Raw genomic sequence first — 22112 nt, 5'->3', positions numbered from 1 at the left:
TTGCTGTATTTCTTTGCTTCATTGGAAGCAACTTCTAAACCTATATGAAAGAATATTTTTTTAAATCAATATTTTATGTGATTCAAGTAAACAATTATATAATCAGACATCTGTCAGGTCACTGGGTTTTTGGGTTTGTTTTGCTTTTCATTTTATTTAGCTTCATGTTTTAATTCACTTTAGTTTTAGCCCTTCATGGACCTTTTGATATTATTAGAGGTATTTAGTGTAGTTAGAATTATATTACTGCTTTTCCTTGTTTGTCTGAGTCCATGTCAAGCCTTCTTTAATGACTATAGTTTAATTATATTTTTGCAAATAAAGCGGGAAATAATACAGCAAAAAATACAGCAAACGGAAATACAGTGAGCAGAAATACAGCGAGCAGAAAAGGGAGAAGCAAAAAAAATCAAAGCATAATATCTATTTTTCTTGACGGAAACTCACGTGTAAGGGGAAATGAAAAAGAAAATATATATTTATGCTTTTATTCCTTATCAAAATATATATTCTTTTATTTATATATTTATTGTTTTATTTATTATTATGTAGGATATATATTTATTATTTTATTTATATATTTCTACTTTTATTTTTATATTTACTCTTTTATTTATTATTATGTCAGTTGTGGTCCTCCATAGAAAATAGCTTTCATTACTCTAGAAGTCTCAGATCATCAAATTTTAACACTGAACAAAGTTAGTTTGAGTAAATACAAAAAAAAAGAAAAAAAAAAGGTGTTTTAGAATGTTAACTTTTTGAAAAAAAAAAAAATCAATGACATCTATCAGTTTGGAAAAAACAGAGATTTCTGAAGGCATCGGATTCCAGACAACGACAGCAACAGTCACAATGCACAAATGAAGAAAACATGGCTGAGAAGTGCACAAGGACTTGTCATTCTTGATGACTAACATTTGACTAGACTTAAACCCAATACAATACCCTTTAAAAGAGTTGATCAGTGTTTACGATCATCTACTGTATGAATTGCTAACCAGCTCTAGAGCTGGTAGGTTACAAACCTCTGATCTAGCAGGTAACCACAGCTGGGAATTCTTCCCAGCAGGACGCTGAAATATTTCTTGCCTAACCAGAAATACCTGATTCTACCTTAGATAGCCTGGCATGTTATACAATCTCTTCTTTTGTCATTTCAGAGGTCATGTTTTAGTATGCCTGACTCATTTTGTTGCAGTCTGCCTCCACTGTGACATTTTTTGTGTGTCTGTATGTTTTGCAGTCCATCTACCACCGCCCTCAACGGATTTCACCTGGGGGGAAATAAAGGATATCTTACAATTGACACCTGCGCTCACCCTTCGATGCCTGTTGAGGAGAAAAAAATATTATTTTACACAGCCCTGCTCCTAATTTGCATAGGGCTGTGCAAAGCACCTACCATAACATGAATATGAACCATAGCAGTGATGGAAAAACTGAGTAGGAGGGTCTTTCTTTTATGAGGATCATCTGAAGGAAACCACATTATTCTGTTTGTTGACTCTAACACTGAACGCGTCTCAAGGTAGTTGTATTTTCCCATTACTTTGTCCATGTCTCTCATTGCTTAGTTCTCTTACAACAGCTGCATTGTATCTACAGAAATACGCACAGCGCCAGGAGGAGGGTCTTAACGCTGTCAATCATCCCCATGTACATGCTGTTCACCCCCTTCCCACTTGCTCTCTGCTACCCTACTGCTACTTCCCAACACCAAAGCCTGTTGTGAATGCTCGGGTTAGTTAGCATAGCCACCGATGATGACGGATAAACAGTTTTCCTGCATGTACACGAGCTTGATTGACAACACTAAAACCTTCCTGATTGGTTATTTTTGATTGGTTTAATCCTACCAAAGAAAAATTTTCCATTCCTCCCCTACGGTGATGACCTGCCTGACCCGTCAAAAGGTGAGATGGACACTTGCGGCTAAAACTATTTGGACCTCACAGCGTTTTTCCAGCTGGTTATAGTCCAGTTTTAGCTAGTCCTAGTGAATTGTAGCCTCAGTTTCCTGAGCTAGCAGGCATTTGTTCCATCTTACATTTTATCATAGCTTACTTACTAAATAGAAAACTATTTTAGCAAAGATTAGCATGTCTCTTCATTACTAGCTCATTTTATGCCTCTGGCGCAAAGTGAGACCAAGTTTTCTCTGTAACCTATAAAGCTGGTTTGTTGTTTGGGTCTTCGGAGACGTTGGGGAGGGAAGGGGAAATGTATCTTAGCTTAGTCAGAACTTTCTCCTTTTTCCTTTACGTTCTCTTTTATGTCACTCACAGAGCTGAACAAAATGTCCCATATGTGCCTGTGGGAACACATGAACAGATTCTGCCTGTTGTGGTTTTGGTTTGGCTCTGCCCCAGAGAGCAGAGGAACTTCTCCAACTGGTTTGAACATAAAAGTGAGCTCATCCAAAAATGGTAGAACATCAAATGTTCGAACAACGACATATACCCTTAAATTTAATTACCATAGCTTGCGCACAAAGTTATCGACATAAAAGTTAAAACCAGTTATGTTTATAACCAGTGTGGTGAAGGTTTTATTACCTGTGTGGAATACTTTGACAAAACAAAAGAGAGGGAGGAAGAGATACAAAATGACAAGGAATAGAAGCTGCGACAGACAGGTGACCTGTCCATGGTGACCCCACCTCTCGCCTGAAATGTTTCACAGGAGATAGGCACCAGCACCCGTCCTGACCACACTAGGGACAAGGGAATAAGAAAATGAATGGATGCATGAATTCCAACACCTTGTTAACACAGCGCTCGATTAGCCAAACTTATTACAATAGTTATCATTTTTTCTTAACTGAGGTTTTTCTTTTCTTTTGCTGTATTTCTTTGCTTCATTGGAAGCAACTTCTAAACCTATTGCTTTATGAGTTGCTGTCATTTGCCATTTTTTTTTTTTTGTATTTCTGTAAACATATATTGCAATTATGATAGACAACTTTGGGTTCTCAAAAGCCAACTCCAGTATTTCAGCTAGGTTAAGGTCTGGACTTTGGCTAGGCCACTTATTGCAACAAATTGATCCTTTTCTCTTTCTCTTACAGTCTGTTGTATATTTGCAACTGGTTTTGGGAACTTTAACTTGTTGAACTCGTGTTTCTATCCACAAACATTTGATAAACAGAAGAGTTAATGAGTGACACAAGGTGTCTAAATCTTGTACAGAAAACCCCCCAGGACACCCTAGATTCTTCTCTCTGACTCCATTGCCAATCATGGCAACTTTAATTCCACCACAACTGTAGAATCTGAATGTTTTTAGCAAATATTTTTAACAAGAAGACCTAGGAACACTTTTAGTTTTTCCACTCTGCTATATGAAGCCACAGGCAAAAAAAAAAATCCCACACAGAATAAAATTGCTGAAATTGCAACTTCATGAAGCAAGCATTTTTGCTAAAATTATTCATTTTAGGGGTTGGAATAAAATAATCTGAGGAGATCTATAATTAGGTAAGTTTAGAATAAAAACTTGTAGCAGTCTCTTACTACTGCAAGAAGGAACAGCCACATGGGGGCAGCGCTTTTCGTTTACTCTCAGCAGTTCAGTTAAAATATTAGCTTAAGTACCGGTACTGAAGCTACCGGTAGCTTCAGTACCATTACTTTAAGGACCATGAAGTTAATACCTTCATGGTCCTTAAAGTAATACTTTCATGGTACAAAAGTTAATACTTTCATGGTATTTGCTTCATAGTACTGAAGCAAAAGTATTCAGTACCATGAAGCTAACACCTTCGTGAAGATATTAGCTTCCTGGTATGAAGCTAATACCAGGAAGCTAATACTTGGTATTAGCTTCCTGGTATGAAGCTAATACCAGGAAGCTAATTCCTGGTATTAGCTAATACCAGGAAGCTAATACCAGCTTCCTGGTATTAGGAAGCTGGTATTAGCATAAAGCATGAAGAGACATGCTTTATGGTATCATAAAGCTAATACATTCATACCTACAGTAGCTAATGCCAGTATTACTAGCGCCATGGTTTCACGGTTCCCAAACTGTGGCACATGTATAATTGCTGGTATTTGGACTCTCTTCTGTGGTAATAAGAAAACAATTTGGTGTAAATGATTTGTAAAACTAATATGTGGAGATTAATAGTGATGCAGAACTGACAGACAAAACAGTTAAATATATTATGCTCAAACACCTTTTTGCTGCGTCTGGACTTTTTTTCTAGAGAAAGATAATTGAGAATATTGTGTGGGGATTTAAAGGGTTAGGGATTAATATTAAATTGATTTCCAATTCAAAAAAGCAGTCGAATAAATAAATCACAATAAATCCTATGTCACATGTGTAAGGGACAATGCAAGTGAAATTGTGGGTAAGTTAAATTTTAAGTAAAATAAAATACTACTATGGATAATTTTTGTGAGCTTACTACTTGTACAACACAATAACAGTAATCATCTGTTTGTACCGTATACAGCTATAAAAACACAAATGCTAAAAACACATTTTGAAGAAACCTGATAAAAACCCTACAGTTATTCGTCATTCAGGTTTGTCACATGATGACTACAGAACTTCAGGGAGGAACAATACGTTGGTGCTCAAATACATTTTTTTCAGCTTCCATATCTTCATCTGTGATATGGCAGTGTAAAAGTGGAGCTTCGACCAGAATGCACGCAATGGGCCGGTAAATCCTGTCTCTCATCCTCCACCCTGTCAGTTCTAAATGAACTGACTCAAGATTAAACAGAAGCTGAAGATGTTAAAGCAGATATGAATTGTGTAAAGAAACATTTAAAAGGGCAGTATTATGTAAAGTGGATTTTTTTTAGCTTTACATCAATGGAAACACTTTTTTCACATGATCAACAACCCGATGTTGCCACTGGCGCCAACCACAACAAAGACGACAGGAAGTCGTAGGAGGAGGATGACGCAAGTTTTTTTAATGCATGAATAAACTTATTAACGTGTGATTTCAATTGTGTTTCCTATTTAATGTGAACACCGCAATTGCAAAATTGTGATTGTTTTGACGTTAGTGGAATATTGACAAAGTTTTGCACACATTTGTAATGAAAAAGCAGCTAATGAGTTGATTGGAGATCACCAGAGTGAGAGTGCTTCAAGTGGTTGTAGTATCAACGCATCTGTGCTTAGGCAATTGCTGGGTTTCAGATGACATTGCACTGATGTTATTTCTGTTGATCCAGCATCAAAATGCCTAAAGTCTGAGTCATGTACTATTGTTCCAACCGTTCTAGTAGAGAGAAAGACAAATGTTAATCTTGTTTCGAAAGTGGTTGGTCACAAGGGTGTTAATTTTAAAAATTTAAATTGTAAAAATTAAAATTAACTCCCTATTACGTTTAAAAGGGAGTTAAAATTAACTCAAAAGTAGATCAACAATCTTAGGCTAAAAACACAAGGTGCGGAAACTAACAATGCAAGAGTTTGCAGCACCACTTTATAACAGGTAACAATCACATTGTTTAAATTGTATTTTTAGATATTTTGTTGGACAGTTATTTTAAGACAAGCATTTGTATGTAAGGCAAAATATGTTATTTTTACGTCCTAGTTTGGTTGTCTTCAGTGCTAATGTTATTAGCAGCTAGCTCAGTGCCAAGTCCCAGACAGAAAATATAATGTTTTTTCAGCGACTTTAATGACTAAAAAAAAAAAAAAAAAATACAACCTACCCAGCCATACAGTCACCGTGAGCTGTAACTATCCCGTCACATACTTAGTGTCTGGTAATGAATATTTCGTGGCCAAACAGGAACACAGGGTTTTCTGTATATCGCTGCGAATGGTTGATCTACATTGGACCTAAATTCAGTGTCTTGTGACTCAACATTAACGTACAATTCCAGCATGAATTGGGTTTACAGAAGCTAAATAATTTATTTACCAGGAGGTCCAAGCTCATAGAAATAACATTTACTTAAAATAGCACAAATTGCTACTCACCCGGCAGAAACAAATCGACAGCCATTTAATGCTTCTTTTAAATACTTGACCCAACTTGAAACTAAATGATTGTATTCTCCAGGCTTTTGAAAACTTTCTTCTGGCTTGTCGTATAATATGAACTCTGCAGCACCAGATAGTTATATGGATTGTCTTGACGCGGGTAAATCCTCAAGATTATATGACAAGTCCTTTTTATTGAGATAATACGGATCATATCCTAAATATAAACATGGATTTTTTTCAAGATGCCTCGTCTGTTTCAGCCTACTTAGGGCATTACTGTACTCGTGATCCATTTTGCTTTGTTTTGAAGAAATCCACTTCCGGAGCTCCATCCGAATTTCGCGCATTATCCGGGTCACGTGTCTGAAACCCAGCAATACTGATTCCATGATTGTCAATCATGAAGACAAAAAAATCCACTCCAACCAATCAGAGAAAAGGTTGTTGAAAAGGGCTTGCTAAAATTTGAGTTACAAAATGAATTTGAGGCATTGAACGTCTTCTGGAGGTCAGTTAAATCCACCATCAAGAAATTGAAAACAATATTATAGATGTTGAAGATGTAATTATGTAGATACATATAAGTATGTGAAAGAATAAGATACAAACAAACTTGTCATTTTTCCCATCTCACAGATTTATCTCTGACTAACTGTCAGAGAAGGAAAAGATAAATGATTTTTAACCTTGGTGGGCAATGGCAGTTTGAGAGAGAGAGTTTGTTTTTATGAGAGACTTTTGTTTGTTCCCATAACTCCTTTGTTGCAGTTAAACACATGTTACTGTTAAAACACAGTACGCCTGAACCAGTGACTTTTCTTGGCTGTCTTTTGCCTTTTTCCCGCAACTGAACTATCAGCACAACATATCCAGTTTCTCCATGCAAATCTCACCAAACCCCCTTGTCAATAGATTAAATGGAATACTGTTCCAAACCTTTTAACTTTTTTATTTTTAATATTAAACCTCCATTGCTTTGTGCTATAATGAAATATTGCTCTATATAAGTTTTTGGTGACATATTATGTTTTTTTTCATGTAAAGCACTTTGAATTGCCTTGTGGTGTACAAATAAACTTGACCTGAAAATGAAAACGATCAATCGGTATTGTGGACAAAATAGGTGTAGAAATGGCTGTTCAAATTTATCAGTCATAAACAATTTCCATGTTAATTTAGCTATAATATATGCAATTGTTAGAACATATACATCTCTGATCGTCTTTTGATTATTCACTGTTAATAATTGATAAAGCTCATGTTGTATGGTGTTTTCATATAACCATCAAGGAAGTCAAAAAATAACAACATAGTTTTATAATTAAAGAGGAGGAAACATGAAGCGATGGCATAAATCAAAGTTTTACAGTTACTTTCCTTGAAAATTGTCATTTAAGGATGGCAAATACCAAACAGGAATTGCAAGAACATTTTTTTTTTTCTTGACTTGACTTCCTCATTTTTGATATCATCTTCCATGTGTTACTCGTATAAGAAATATGTGTAAGTAAATGACTGGCTAGTTCCGACATGGGGTGGTGTCATTTGGCTTTTCCACAGAAGTTGAATGATTCAAGTAGCAGATGTACTTGTTTAACTGTTTTCAACAACAAAAAAATTCCAGCCTTTCCAGTCTCAGAAACTAAAGCCATTTAGAGTTTGCTTTAGTTTCTGGGTTTCCTATTGATTCTTTCTTATGGCCCTTGCTGTTCTTTACTTCCTGACTCATACCTCCAACAGTTGGTTCGGACCGATGCCGGTTTGTACTCAGACCTGAAGCGAAGTGGGGCAAAATTTGTTTGGAAGCGAACTGAGGCCACCTCAAAACAAGGGTCTCGGCCCAGTTGTTTGGTTCATACCAGAGCTTGCTGCAGTGTTTTCACACGACGGGAACAAACTCTGGTCCATTTAAAGCAAATCAAATGTGTCAGGTGTGAATAAAACCCTCATACTTGAGTTTTGGATTGCTTGAACATAAACTACTGTGACAAATTCAGCTTCCAGTTGAAGACAGAACGTGAATCCGCAGGACAATAAAGGGTTAATAGAGGAGGCAATGCTAACTAGAAACAACCAATCAGAGCCTGGAGGAGGGTTTTAGTGCTGTCAATGAAGCTCTTGACTCTCCCCCTTGACTCCCTTGCGCTCAGCTATGCTACACCTTCTTCCTGATAGCAAATCCTGCCATGAATGCTAAGGCTAGTTAGCATAGCTACCGATGATGGTTAATAAATAGTTTTCCTGTAACGGTATGTAGTTTCTCTGCCATTAGCACATATAACATTGCGTACACAAGAACAGCATTAGACCTTCCTCCTGGTGCTCCAAACATCCCAAAAGTCCAGTGTGAAAGTGAGCCAAACTAAACGAAAGTGTGAATTTTTTGGGCAATCCCACCCAATTGAACATAGTCCCCCTTAGGACTATAATGCTGTAAAAACACCCTACGCATTAAAACACAGAGTAACCATGCCGACATTATGAAGAGAGAGAGAGAGATAGAGAGAAAGATATAAAGTAAGAGAGGCTTGAAACAAAAGAAATAAAGTATGAGAGTGACGGGATGGTTGTGGGATATGTGGAACATGCAACAAGCTGACAAGTTAAGCTTTGGTTTTTTCAGGTTTCATGCCAGTTTCATCTCCCTCAGAAGCCTCTTCCTACCCCTGCTGAAGCCAGATCTTAAAACATCTCTCAACAGCTCTTCTTCCTAAACGGCTTTCAGCCCAGGACAGCCTTTTGATACATTTATATATTCATACATTGATATATTTATTTAAATTTGACAGCAAATGAGCTTTATTTGAAGTCAAAGTGATATTGATTGACAGGGACTGACATGTTGTGAAAATGTGTATCAAGCTTGTGTATAAATGGTGGCTTCAACTTTCAGCCCTCTTCATATCAGATCAAACCAATAAAAACCAGAATAACATCTTTAGCTCAAGAAATTCTTTTTCACAGGAATACAAAAACAAAACAACAAAAAGCAAGACAAAACAAACAAAAAAATACATAGCTCATTTGCTGTCATGCATAGATAGATAACATACTAAATCAGCAAACCACACCTCTTCACCATCTTTGGTATTTCACTAATCCTGTTTTTAACTATAAAGCACTTTATGTCTGTTTCACCGTCTGTCAAACAGTCTTTGTTAGATAAGGAACCGAACTTATCCAGAGCTCAGGAGAAGGTCTCAAACTGGGTAAGTCATTGGTGAAATTCAGAAAAACAGAAATTAGACTGTAAAAAGGTTTTTTTATGGTGTTTTATAAAGTTTAGTTATTGTTGTATGGCAAGAAACATCTAAGTAATTAATATATTTGATAGGTTTGAAGAAGTGACAAGCTAATGTGAATGTCTGTGACTATAACAGTTTGAGGAGCTTTTATTTTTGGCAGGTGCAGCATTAGGTAAACAGATGTTCAGGTATGTGAGCGTTGATGTGTGTTTTTCTTGTTCTTCCTAGACTGAAGCCCACGGAACGAGAGCTGTCCATCCAGCATGACATTTAAATTGAAGTTGCTGATTTTCTTGTTTTTCATGGCCGCCGTCTCTGTGCTCTGGAGTTCAGATTTCAGTCGTAAGCTCCAGCTCCAGCTTAAGAACCAGAGCACATGTCCTTGTGAGAGGTGTTTTTCCAAAAACGACGTGCTGCTCAGAAAACACATGAGACGATCTATTGAACCGTTTTTGACCGCCAACACCAAGCTATCTGAAGAAGATTTTAAGTGGTGGAAGGTAAGAACTTTGTAGGATTTTTCTAGGTTGTAAAACTGTGTCATCCTTTTCACTTAAGTAGGGTTGCCACCTTTCAGAAATTAAAATAAGGTACGCTCACCACGGCGCATATTGATCTACTCTTATGGGGTGGGATGGCCCACCCCATGATAGTGTGTCTATCAAAATAAGCAAATAATTGCTTATTTAATAGTCAAACCATAACAGTCTACTAAAACCACAATAAAAAACTTAATCATGGCTAAATGTTCTGTACCATACGTATCTGCCTCAGGAGATGATTGAGGGACGAAGAGACTCTGGTGGTTTTTTAGGTTCTAATGGGTCTGCAGTTCCTCTCCTGATCCATTCTGTCTGACAACATACAGCACACCGCGCGATGATGAACACATTTCTTTTAATGGACTGTATTCATCCTCACCAACATGTTCAGCCTGGGATTTGCGTCTTCCCTCACGTCTGTACTTTATGAGAAGTTTTGCTTCTAAGGACATGATGGTATCGGTTTGAGGATGTTTTAAAAAGATGCGGGTTGATAGCAGCTCACCGTGGCTGCGTAGTGTCCATCTCTAGGCAACTGTGACAACAGTGTCGGTCCGTAGCTTTCTTGGGGGTCCTATTTACATCCTGCCACGACAATTTAGCTGACCTTAATATATCCTGTGTTTTATTTTGGTCATTATTGTTACAATTAGCCTTGACAAGGTGTGTGATAGGCGTGTCTATCGGACATTTAAAGAAATACGGAACAAATAGCGTCCCATATCGGTTCAATACGGGACGATTCCGTATTTTAAGGGATGGGTGGCAACCCTACACTTTGTAAAAGTGAAGTTTTACAACCTAGAAAAATCCTACAAAGACCTTACCTGTAAAATTGTAAAACTGAATCCAGCAATAAAATGTGTTTGACTTTCTTTCCAGCACTTCCAAAATGAGCGTCGCAATTACAGTTATTATAATGCAACGGTGCACAAGCTGCTCCAGATATTTCCTCCTGTTCCTGATCTTAAAGGACCCAGTTCTAACAAGTGCAGGACTTGTGCCGTGGTGGGAAATTCTGTTAACTTGAAAGGATCCCATTATGGACCTCTAATTGATTTCCAGGACATTGTTATAAGGTAGATGTCAAGAATTTGCTGGAAGAAAAACATCCAAAAAAATATCATTCATGGTTAAATTTGTCATTCTGTCTTGTTCAGAATGAACTTTGCTAAAATCAAAGGCTACGAAAATGATGTGGGGACCAGAACGACTCATCGTGTCATGTATCCTGAGAGCGCTGTGGATTTGGATAACTCCACTCATCTCGTCCTGTTTCCATTCAAGATATTAGATATTGAGTGGGCCATAAAGGCCACCACGTCTACGTTTTACAATGGGCAAGTCATGTTTTCAACTTTGTCCAATTCCTTATGGACTCGTCTGTGAACAGTGTTTGGTTTGTGCCTAACAAGCATTCACATTAGCATATTGAACAAAATGAGAACTCTAACATAGTCTTGAAAATGTGTTAATGCCGCTTCAAATTTAGCGGTAACATTCTTCGCTGTAGATTTTATATGATTGACCAATGCAAAGTTGTACATAATTGTGACATTAAAGAAAAGGATTTTGCAAATGATAATCCTAACGATCCTACACGTAGTTGTCCACAGCCACCAGCCCTTCAGGAGAACCCCGACTTAGATCCAGACTCATGTAATTTAGGGTGAATTCACACCAGCCTATTTAGCCCATTTAACTCTAGTTCATTTGCCTAAACCGTCTGATTTGTTTGGGGAGGTGTGAATGCGTAATCGAACTCTGATGTGGACCAAAAAAATGAACTCTCGGTCTGGGTTCGACTGAAGGGAAAACTGGTGGGGTTTAAATGCATATGTGAACACCAAGCGGACCGGAGACCTCTCCAAAAGCAGGAAGCAGACTATAACGCATGGAATTCTGGGTAAATACAGCCAAAACAAACACAGGAATTTGGCTCATAGACTTTTGCCAATCAAGAGAAATCCCACAACCCGTTAAAATCTGATGCCACTCCATTTTAGTTTAAATTTTGTGAAGAAGGAAGTTGCATTCAGTGTCTTCTTCAGAGGTTTTTATGGTGTTTCCTTTAGTGGTTCTTAGTGCAGCACCACAATAGGCAAAAAGGTGAACCAGTTGCTCAACTTGTTTTGGTTCATTTGACACAATGCAGCATGAAAGCTAACCACTTTCAATGATAACAGGTGCTCTCCATCCAGTTTGACTGTGGTTAAGGCATTCACAAAGTAGATGGTTTACGAATGTAGTTAGTAGACACTCAAAACTGACACAGAGACAAACCAAAACAGTACTGAAACTATGATTTCAACAAATCATTTATATATTCTACCATCCATCATCTATACCTGCTATAGGCTCCCACCGTGAGGCCATTTGAGTGTTGACTCAAAGGGCTGAATACGTTCCAGGTATTTTTTGCAAAATGTTGTCAAAAAAAGTCCCATGTATGCTGTATCTTCCAGTTCACAATTTACTACTTTATGCTGGTCGGTCACAAAAAATGCCAAGAAGATACATTGAAGTTTAGATGTTCAATGGTCTGTTAACCTTCTGGCATGTGAAATAAACTGCTTTCTACAGGAAAAAGGCCATTTGTTTCTTACTCGTGCCATTCTTCTCCATCAGATCACACAAATTCATGAAACCGAACATTAAAGTTAACAGAGATTTGGTAAGTTTTGTGTAAAGCTAATGTTTCATTTCTGGTTGCAATGATTTATATAAGGGGCTTTTTTGGCAACAGGTGATGGTGGTCAACCCAGCTTTCATGACGTATTCTCATGTAGTCTGGCTGGGAAAAAAAGGACGGTATCCATCCACTGGCTTCATGACTTTTATTCTTGCACTTCACATTTGCGATGAGGTAAGACTGTTTGACACTTTTTACCAAGACCATGAAGTTCTTCCAACATACATTGTTGTTTTTTTGTATGTTTGTTTTAATAAGTCATTATATATAGAATAATTGCATCAACTGCAGAGAAATGCTAACACAACTGCAGCTGCATTTTGTCACCACATTTTTGGTGGATAAATGTTCAGTCCATTTTGATTTCCCCTATTTTTTTTTCTACCAGACTGTTTTCAAGAGAACAGCTCTTGTTATTATTTAAACCTTTTATGTCAGGGAGTAAAATACAGACCATTACAGATGTATGCTGGGAAACCATTTAATTGGTCAAAGATCACAATTGGCGTCAAAACTAAGATCTTCTACACTTTTCAGTCTAAAAAATGTAGCAATCAAAAAATGTTTTTCCTATGTGTCGTAAAACCTAATAAAAGAAGTAAAAGATTGGTACGTTTTGGACGCTTTAACTAATAGCAAGTCAGAGTTTTGACTTCGATCTTCTTCAAGCAAACAGTCTCAGAAACATAAGAGCAATTTATGCACATGCAGCTGTATAGTACTTAAATATTATATTTATATAACTGGCGTACTTAGCAATATATGGGTGAATTATTTTTTTTGCTATAATCCAAGAGCACACATTTTCAGTCTGAAAACAGGATTTCATGTCTTTTGATCTCGAAACATTTATGCTTACATTTTTATTTTGAAAGCAGGACTTTATAGCTGTGTCCGAATTTAGGGTCTGCATCCTTCGAAGGACTGGTCTACATAGGACGGGTCCTTTGAAGGCCGGGAATAAACTAAGACCGGAAGAAAAATATCTGTGGATTCGGACAGGTCTAGCCTTCACCAACTGCCCCCCCACACACACACACACACCTCAGCGTAACTCATGTTGCCTAGCAACTGTGATAGCGTGAAGCAAAGAGAGGAGAAGAAAAAGAAAAAAAAAACAGAGTCGAAGTTTGTTTTTCAGTCATGTATTACTGATTTCTATATTATTCTTCACCTTTTATAGTAAAGGATGTTCCATAGTAAAAAGGAAATCTCTTAGTTTGATTCTAAAATTTTCAAATGTGTACTGCACTTTTCTACAAGGAATACAAATTATTCACTTACAAATATAATACTCTCCACATCACTGATAGGACATTACGGTTAAATAAACCTATTATGTTTGGAGGCTTAACTTTAATTAATCAATCAAACCGATGTGCTCTGCTTTGAAATACTTTATAAATCAAACATTTTTCAACCAGACCTGTCTGAATAATATCGGTGTTTAACTCCCACTCATTGGGGAAAACTAGCGGGAGTTTTTATAACAATGTGCCAGGAGTTAGGCGTTTTCTCTCGGTGTACCAAACCTGGAGCGCCCGGCCAGCTGACAGCTGGCGAGGGGAGCTGGCTGTTAACGCAGCGGTAGCAGACAGGTCCGAAAATGTCAGAGCAATATTGCAATTAGGTGATGTATTAATGAACCAAGCAGATATTTGAGATTTACACAATTACATTCTCGCCTAAAAACGTTGTACCAAATCACGTTGTGTCATTTAAAGTGTTATATAGCTAAATAATTTGTCGCTATTCACCGCCATTGACGCTCTGCCTGAACGCCTTGTTGGAACACGCAATGAATTTGCAGTGGGGAAAAGAAGGACGCATTTGAAGGAGTCTTTGAATTCGGACAGGCCTTGTCGCCACGCTATGACGTAATCGGCCTACAAATCCATCCTTCGAAGGATGCAGACCCTGAATTCGGACACAGCTTATGTCTTTCTTCCCAAAACTTGTAACGTTTGTACTTAGAACTTCTCCTTGCGCTCACACAAAAGTGACTCTCTGCTCGCTTTTGAAAATATCTTTTGGCACAGTCGCCTGGCAACCTCTCAGCCAACAGAATGAATGTGTTGTAGTGGGTGCGTTAGTGTCCTTCTAGTGGGTGTGCTTGTGTGGCTACTATCGATTGTAGCAACCTGCGCCACCCACTGACTGTGGGGAGAAACAACGTCAGCTTTCTGCTCCGTAGTACACTAAACAACCAGCAGCAGTATGCTACTGATCGCTAACAGTTACTGATCTTAGGCAGGATTTTGTTCACCCAAACAAAATCTTGCCCTTCTATCCATCTATCTATATATCTATTCAAGAATTACTGAATTGAAACAAGTTTCTTCATGTTGCTGAAAAGTTACTCGCATATTAGTTTTGTCTGTTTTCACACGTAATATGAAATTTGCGCTAGAAATTAGATCAAAAATACTTGGTGAAATTTTGCGTTTTTACTGGCGCAATAAATGCAATGAATAAAACAATCTAAATATCACACAGATGGTAAAATGTCAACTAGCCGAAGCACATGTCCATATCATGTAGGACGGCTCCAGGTATGAGAAGAAGTAATCTTCCCTGATTATGCCTGTGTGATTTGCACACTGTAAGCAACTCATTTGTAAGTCAAATTTTAGACTTCGGCGGTTGAATCAAATGCGATATGAAAGAAGATGGAGTTTGTCTCACCCGGTAAAGAAACACGTTTACTTGAGAAAGGAATTAAAAACAAGTGGCCCTGGGCATGGCTAGAGGAAAGGGGATAAGAAGGGAAATTGGCAGAAATTTTTACAAAAGGGGGACGCTGGGATTCCTTTGGGGGGCGTTTGGTCGAAGGTAAACTTTACATCTTACAATCACAACAATACCAGTTTAGACTTTGAGCAACTTGCTAAAACTGTATTTCGTAACATTAAATCATGCTTGGCTGCAACTGTATCGATGGCAGCTCTCCTTTTGTACATATGTTTTGGCAGTTCTGTGATCATGTCAAAGCAGCAACTTATATTAAAAAGCGTTTTATTTCTGTTTGAAGGCTGCCCACTTCCATGGGAGGACAACAGAAAATCGCTCTTATAAAAATGTAATTACTAAAATCACGATACCCTCACTTTGTATCCCTCTGAAACATGAACCCATTTAAATAAAGAAATCCATCCATGGGTGATACCACGATAGAGAGCGTTCATTTTATAGCGTTAACACCGGAGCTGTAAGTGGTCCGGTATGAAACGGGGGTGATATAACAACACAGCACTTTTAAAATTCAATAATCAAAATACCGAAATTGTTTCCGTTGTTTTAAAAGGTTTATGTCAGACTGCCTTTTCCCCATCGATACGCTCCCCGACCGCCCTGCACCTTAGGGAGTTAAAAAAAATATATATATAAAAAGAAAAAGACACGCACATTGCGCAAAACTCTGAAGCGGGACATAAAACGGAGCGACGAACTAGATGTGAATTATGGCATAAAAACAGAATCCGACGATAAACAGTGAAAAATCAACACACGATGTGAAACACACGACAATTAGGCGGCACAGCAGGTGATGAGTGAAGATTACTGATGGTGAGCATCAATAAACAATAAAATAAATCTAGCAACAGGAAAGAAACTAAAGTGGACATAGCAATAAACCAAGAGAGGATAATACTATTAAAAGAAAACTAAATGGAAATGAATGAAGAACAAAATGCAAGAATAAACTAAGAAACTAAAGTAAATACAGAGGAATAAACTGGTATGGCAAGACCTTTTGAGCAATAATTAATACAGAGGACTGTATGGCAAGAATAAACAGACACTATTTCCAGATAAAAGGTAAAATAATATTGTTGAAGTGCCATGGGTTTGTTGAGACCACATCTAGTACTGAGAATAAATATATCTTACAGACCATAACAGTAAATAACTTATCACTTATTTATGTTTTTAATTAGATTTGATATATTTATTTCTTCAATATTATTTTTCATGTCAGTGTTAATGTCATGAGGCTGATGATTCCATGACACTTTCAATTTGACTCATTAGGATTTGATTAAGAACCAGATTTATGGGGGAAATTATCAGTTGGTTGCTGGTCATTTAGAATCATCATTTATAGACATTAAAATTGATTTTTGAAGCTGAAGCTGTGATGACACGTTAGTGTTGGGGGGACTGAGGTGCAGGATGTGGATGGAACATCACTGGACCAGAGCAATGGAAGGACATGACAGAACAGGTCGTTCCTGCTGTACTCATGAACTTGTTTCGTGTCTGTTCCCAGATCCACGTGTTTGGTTACGGAGCGGACCACAAAGGAAACTGGAGCCACTACTTTGAAGTGCTGAAAAACAAAAAATTAAGAACGGGACAGCACCCTGGACAACACGAATATAACATCCTAAAGCAGATGGCTGAAGAAAAAACCATACAGTTCTATACAGGGAGATAACTCAGTTGTTGGCTTTGAAATTGCCCAAAACTGCCAAGTGTAATATTTTCAAACTAAACTTAAAAAGAGAATTTGAAAAGAAGGATGTTGCTTTTTTAAAATCTATTTATACTAAATATGTTTGTTTAAAAAAAGTGGACATCTATAAGATTAAATAATGTATTATAGATTTATCTATCTGATCCCACAGAGCCCAACTGGTGACATAAGAGGAAAACGAGAAAAGTTGTGTCCATAACCATGACTTATTATAATTAAGTTGTTCCCAACAAAATAAGTAAATAAGATATTAATCAATCAATCAAATTTTATTTGTATAGCACATTTCAGTAGCAAGGCATTTCAAAGTGCTTTACATAATTAAAATAAAAGAGACATTGAATAAACAGTGAGAAAGAGAAAGAGATTTTGGAAAAAACAAAAGATTAAAAAAGATAAAAACATTAAAACCCGCACCGCTTTTAGGACTTCAGTTAAACGTCGTTTAACTGGCACTCTAACCCTCTAGGACTTTAGTCAAAAACACCGTTTGACAAGGACTCCAACCTCTAGGTTTTTAGTTGAAACGCCGTCAACTGGGACTCTAAACCCCGTAGGACTTTAGTTTAACTGGGACGTTTTCCGGGGGGCTTTACATCATTAAAACGTAAACAGTGAGAAAGAGAAATAAAAAGAAATTAATAAATAGATAAAAAGCAAAGATAAAAACATCGAACCCGCACTCTAACCCTAATTTAGCCATAAGCTAAACAGGTGGGTTTTAAGTTGAGATTTAAAGGCACCCAGTGTTTCAGCTGTTTTACGGTTTCCGGGAAGTTTGTTTCAAATCTGTGGTGCATAGAAACTGAATGCTGCTTCTCCTCATTTGGTTCTGGTTCTGGGGATGCAGAGCAGACCAGAACCAGAAGATCTGTGGGGTCTAGACGGTCGGTACAGCAATAACAGATCTTTAATGTATTGTGGTGCTAAACCGTTCAGTGATTTATAAACTAACATCAGTATTTTAAAGTCTATTCTTTGAGCTACAGGGAGCCAGTGTAGGGACTTTAAAACTGGTGTTATGTGCTCCATCTTCCTGGTTTTAGTGAGAACGCGAGCAGCAGCGTTCTGGATCAGCTGCAGCTGTTTGGTTGATTTATTAGTCAGACCTGTGAAGACGCTGTTGCAGTAATCAATGCGGCTAAAGATAAACGCATGGATGAGTTTCTCTAGATTGTGCTGAGACACCAGTCTCAGCACAATCTAGACATGGCCAAACCTGGAGATGTTCTTCAGGTGATAGAAGGCTGACTTTGTGACTGTCTTAATGTGGCTCTAAATGTTCAGGTCAGAGTCCATCACTACTCCCAGATTTCAGGCTGATCGCTGGTTTTCAGTTGTAATAACTGAAGCTGTGCATTGATTCTAGTTCGCTCCTCTATTGGTCCAAAGATAATAACTTCAGTTTTGTTTCTGTTCAGCTTGAGAAAGTTTTGGCACATACACACATTGATCTGTTCTAAGTATCTTGGATGGGTTCAGAGTCATGACCACAAATTTTTATTCAATGGCTTTGCACATCCTCCCTAAATTTTAATGCTATATAAAAAATAAAACCATCAAAAAACAGATTTTTGATTCAAGTTTTTTTTCCCAAGTGGATAGAATTGTAGTGTTATTAGTAGGGATGCTCCGTTAATTTTGTTGTTAATTTTTCGCTTAAGGTATAAATGCTACTATATTATCTGGCAAAATTAAAAAATGATCTGGTAATAAATTCACCTAATTTAGACATAAACATGCAACATACTTGCAGGCACAATACAGCAGCTATTCAGCTGCTGAATAGGACTTTTTCAGGACTTCTGAAAAATCCTTTTGACTTTTCAGAAGTTTAAGGGACAACTGAAAAACCTGTCAGCTGGTTTCAGCTGACAGGTTGAAACCAGCTGACAGTAAAACAATATTTAACAGTGAGGTTCACTACAATTGGTCTCTCTCAATTGTCCATAGGTGTGAGTGTGTGTGTGTGTATGGTTGTGTGTCTCTGTGTTGCCCTGTGACAGACTGGCGACCTGTCCAGGGTGACCCCGCCTCGCGCCCAGAACGTTAGCTGGAGAGGCACCAGCAACCCTCCCGACACCACTAGGGACAAGGGTGTTAGAAAATGGATGGATGGTTCTCACTACTCTAAATTATATATGAGTGAAATCAATCTCATAACACTGCCTATATCAAATAATGTCAAGAAAAAACTAAACATTCATTCAAAGTAAAATGCAGGTTGCATCAAAATAAACAATCCTGAGTTATTAAATCAAAACTTCCTGATAGCATGGCTAGCTGATTAATGCTGTTTCTAATTAATGCCGAAACAGCCAAGAGATTGGCTGTTTCTGACCAAACGGAGTAATTCTACAGAACGCAGGAGGAGGCAGAGGAGACTGATTTTTCTTTTCAGATTATCTGTCTTATGTTCGGACATAGCGAAGGTTTTAATACATATGTAATATCTTTTTTTTTCTTTGTTTACGTTACATGTTGCTGCTTCAAGCAGCTGCTCTGTGTGAGAGTTCACTGCTGGGTGGAGGCTGAATGACGCTCTGTCTGTGAAATATTACTACCAGTAGTGCGTAGCGGCAGTCCAACAGCAGGAGCTGTTTGATTTCTGACTGTGATGCTAATCCGGGTGAATGTTGGTAGTTGTGTGCTGCTTTACCTGCTGCCTGGCTGATCTGGATGTCTTTTTTTTTTCCTGCAGTGAGCCTCAACGTGGCCAAACTCTGTCAAGTGCTTGTTTTATAAATGTCATATTCATTGTCATTGTGTTGATGCATTTTGATGTGCTGCACCTCCGTCGCAACATTCACTCTGAGCATTAAAGTTCCTCACCACATCGCTTAGCATTTATTGCCACGCACTTTCTCAGCATGAAGGCAAGAGGAGATGAGCTCCACATGCAGGCTGCGAAGTGAGATACAGGTGATCGATTTAGAGTTTGCTTTAGTTTCTGGGTTTCCTATTGATTCTTTCTTATGGCCCTTGCTGTTCTTTACTTCCTGACTCATACCTCCAATAGTTGGTTCGGACCGATGCCGGTTTGTACTCAGACCTGAAGCGAAGTGGGGCAAAATTTGTTTGGAAGCGAACTGAGGCCACCTCAAAACAAGGGTCTAGGCCCAGTTGTTTGGTTCATACCAGAGCTTGCTGCAGTGTTTTCACACGACGGGAACAAACTCTGGTCCATTTAAAGCAAATCAAATGTGTCAGGTGTGAATAAAACCCTCATACTTGAGTTTTGGATTGCTTGAACATAAACTACTGTGACAAATTCAGCTTCCAGTTGAAGACAGAATGTGAACCCGCAGGACAATAAAGGGTTAATAGAGGAGGCAATGCTAACTAGAAACAACCAATCAGAGCCTGGAGGAGGGTTTTAGTGCTGTCAATGAAGCTCTTGACTCTCCCCCTTGACTCCCTTGCGCTCAGCTATGCTACACCTTCTTCCTGATAGCAAATCCTGCCATGAATGCAAAGTCTACTTAGCATAGCTACAGCTATGATGCTGTAAAAACACCCTACGCATTAAAACACAGAGTAACCATGCCAACATTATGAAGGAGAGAGAGAGAGAAATAAAGTATGAGTGAGGTGGACGGCTTGTGGGTGTGGATATGTGGAACATGAAACATGCTAACATGCTAGTTAAACTAGTTTTTCTTCAGGTTTCATGCATCTCCCTCAGAAGCCTCTTCCAACGCCCTGCTGAAGCCAGATCTTAAAACATTTCTCAACAGCTCCATCCATCCATTTTCTTGACACCCTTGTCCCTTAATGGGGATAGGAGGGTTGCTGGTGCCTATCTCCAGCTAATGTTCCGGGCAAGAGGTGGGGTCACCCTGGACAGGTTGCCAGTCTGTCGCAGGGCAACACAGAGACACACAACCATGCACACACACACACACTCACACTAGGGGCAATTTGGAGAAGCCACTTAACCTGACAGTCCTGCTTTTGGACTGTGCGAGGAAACCAGAGTACCCGAAGAAAACCCACGCATGCACAGGGAGAACATGCAAACTCCATGCAGAAAGACCGGGCCGGGAACCTTCTTGCTGCAAGGCAACAGCTCTACCAACTGCGCCACTGTGCAGCCCTCAACAGCTCCTCTTCCTAAAAGGCTTTCAGTACAGGAAAAAAATATTGATATTTTAATTTTATAATCTAGTAGGTTGAAGGGCTTTATTTGCTGTCAAAGCGATACTGACTCACAGGGACTGACAGCAAATTCAAATGTTGTGAAAATGTGTAAGGTAAAGTAAGGTAATTTTATTTTATTGGCTAAAGAAAAAAACATACAGTTCTATACAGGGACCTGATGTTTATCACACAACTGAGATAACTCAGTTGTTGGCTTTGAAATTGCCCAAGACTACCTAGTGTAATATTTTCAAACTAAACCTAAAAAGAGATTTGGAAAACACGGATGTTGCTTTTTTTTTATTTGTACTAAATATATATATATATATAAAAAGTGGACATTTGTAAGATTAAATAATGTTTCATAGATTTATCTATCTGATCCCATGGAGGCCATCTGGTGACATGGGAGGCGGCCTGGCAGAAATGTTGTGTCCATGACTTATTATAATTAAGTTGTTCCCAATGAAATAAGTATAAGATATTGGGTCAAGGCCACAAATTTTTATTCAATGGCTTTGCACATCCTCCCTAAATTTGATGCTGTATAAAAAATAAAACCACCAAAAAAACTATTTTTGATTCAAGTTGCCCCCCAAATTGATAGAGCTGTAGTGTTAATATTACTAAATAAAATAGAATAGTTGCAACAAAATATGCTAGCAAAATTGTCACCCAGACATATTCAGTTTTTCCATTTGTACACAAAGGGTTACTATCAGGAAGTATTGTATTAGATACTCAAACCTTATCTTCTCATAAAAGATAAAGGATCATCTGTCGCCAGAGACACTGCTACACACAACACGGTAGACATTCAGATGTTTGCACAATCAATCTTTTCAGTGCTACATGACACATTTTATCTTTTGACATCTTGTTGGACTACATTCTCAGTGAAATATTCAACTGGTAGACATGGGAGAGCCACGTAGCCACAAAGCAACAAAAATGAGAGCGAATGTTTAATGAATTCATTTTTTTCAGTAATCACTGCATGCTAGTAGCTCTATCTACTATGAAATAAAAAAATGTACGGTGATGAACAC

General features: G+C 38.1%; 1 protein-coding gene across 1 annotated transcript; it reads left to right on the top strand.

The window, feature by feature from the left end:
• Positions 1 to 10630: 10630 nt before the first annotated feature.
• Positions 10631 to 17226, top strand: LOC103472133 (CMP-N-acetylneuraminate-beta-galactosamide-alpha-2,3-sialyltransferase 2-like; the record flags this gene model as incomplete). The annotated part of the gene is made up of 4 exons (XM_081612826.1): positions 10631 to 10833; positions 10915 to 11139; positions 12464 to 12620; positions 16717 to 17226. Coding segments are annotated over 4 exons (753 nt in total), but the record flags the coding sequence as incomplete, so codon positions are not given.
• Between the last annotated feature and the right edge of the window lie 4886 nt (positions 17227 to 22112).

Source organism: Poecilia reticulata, chromosome 11, assembly GCF_904066995.2.
Source record: "Poecilia reticulata chromosome 11, P_reticulata-male-v2, whole genome shotgun sequence".
In the NCBI taxonomy this organism is placed as follows: Eukaryota; Metazoa; Chordata; class Actinopteri; order Cyprinodontiformes; family Poeciliidae; genus Poecilia; species Poecilia reticulata.
The sequence above is the reverse complement of the archived record's forward strand: the minus strand, read 5'-3'. Positions and strand labels throughout refer to the sequence as shown.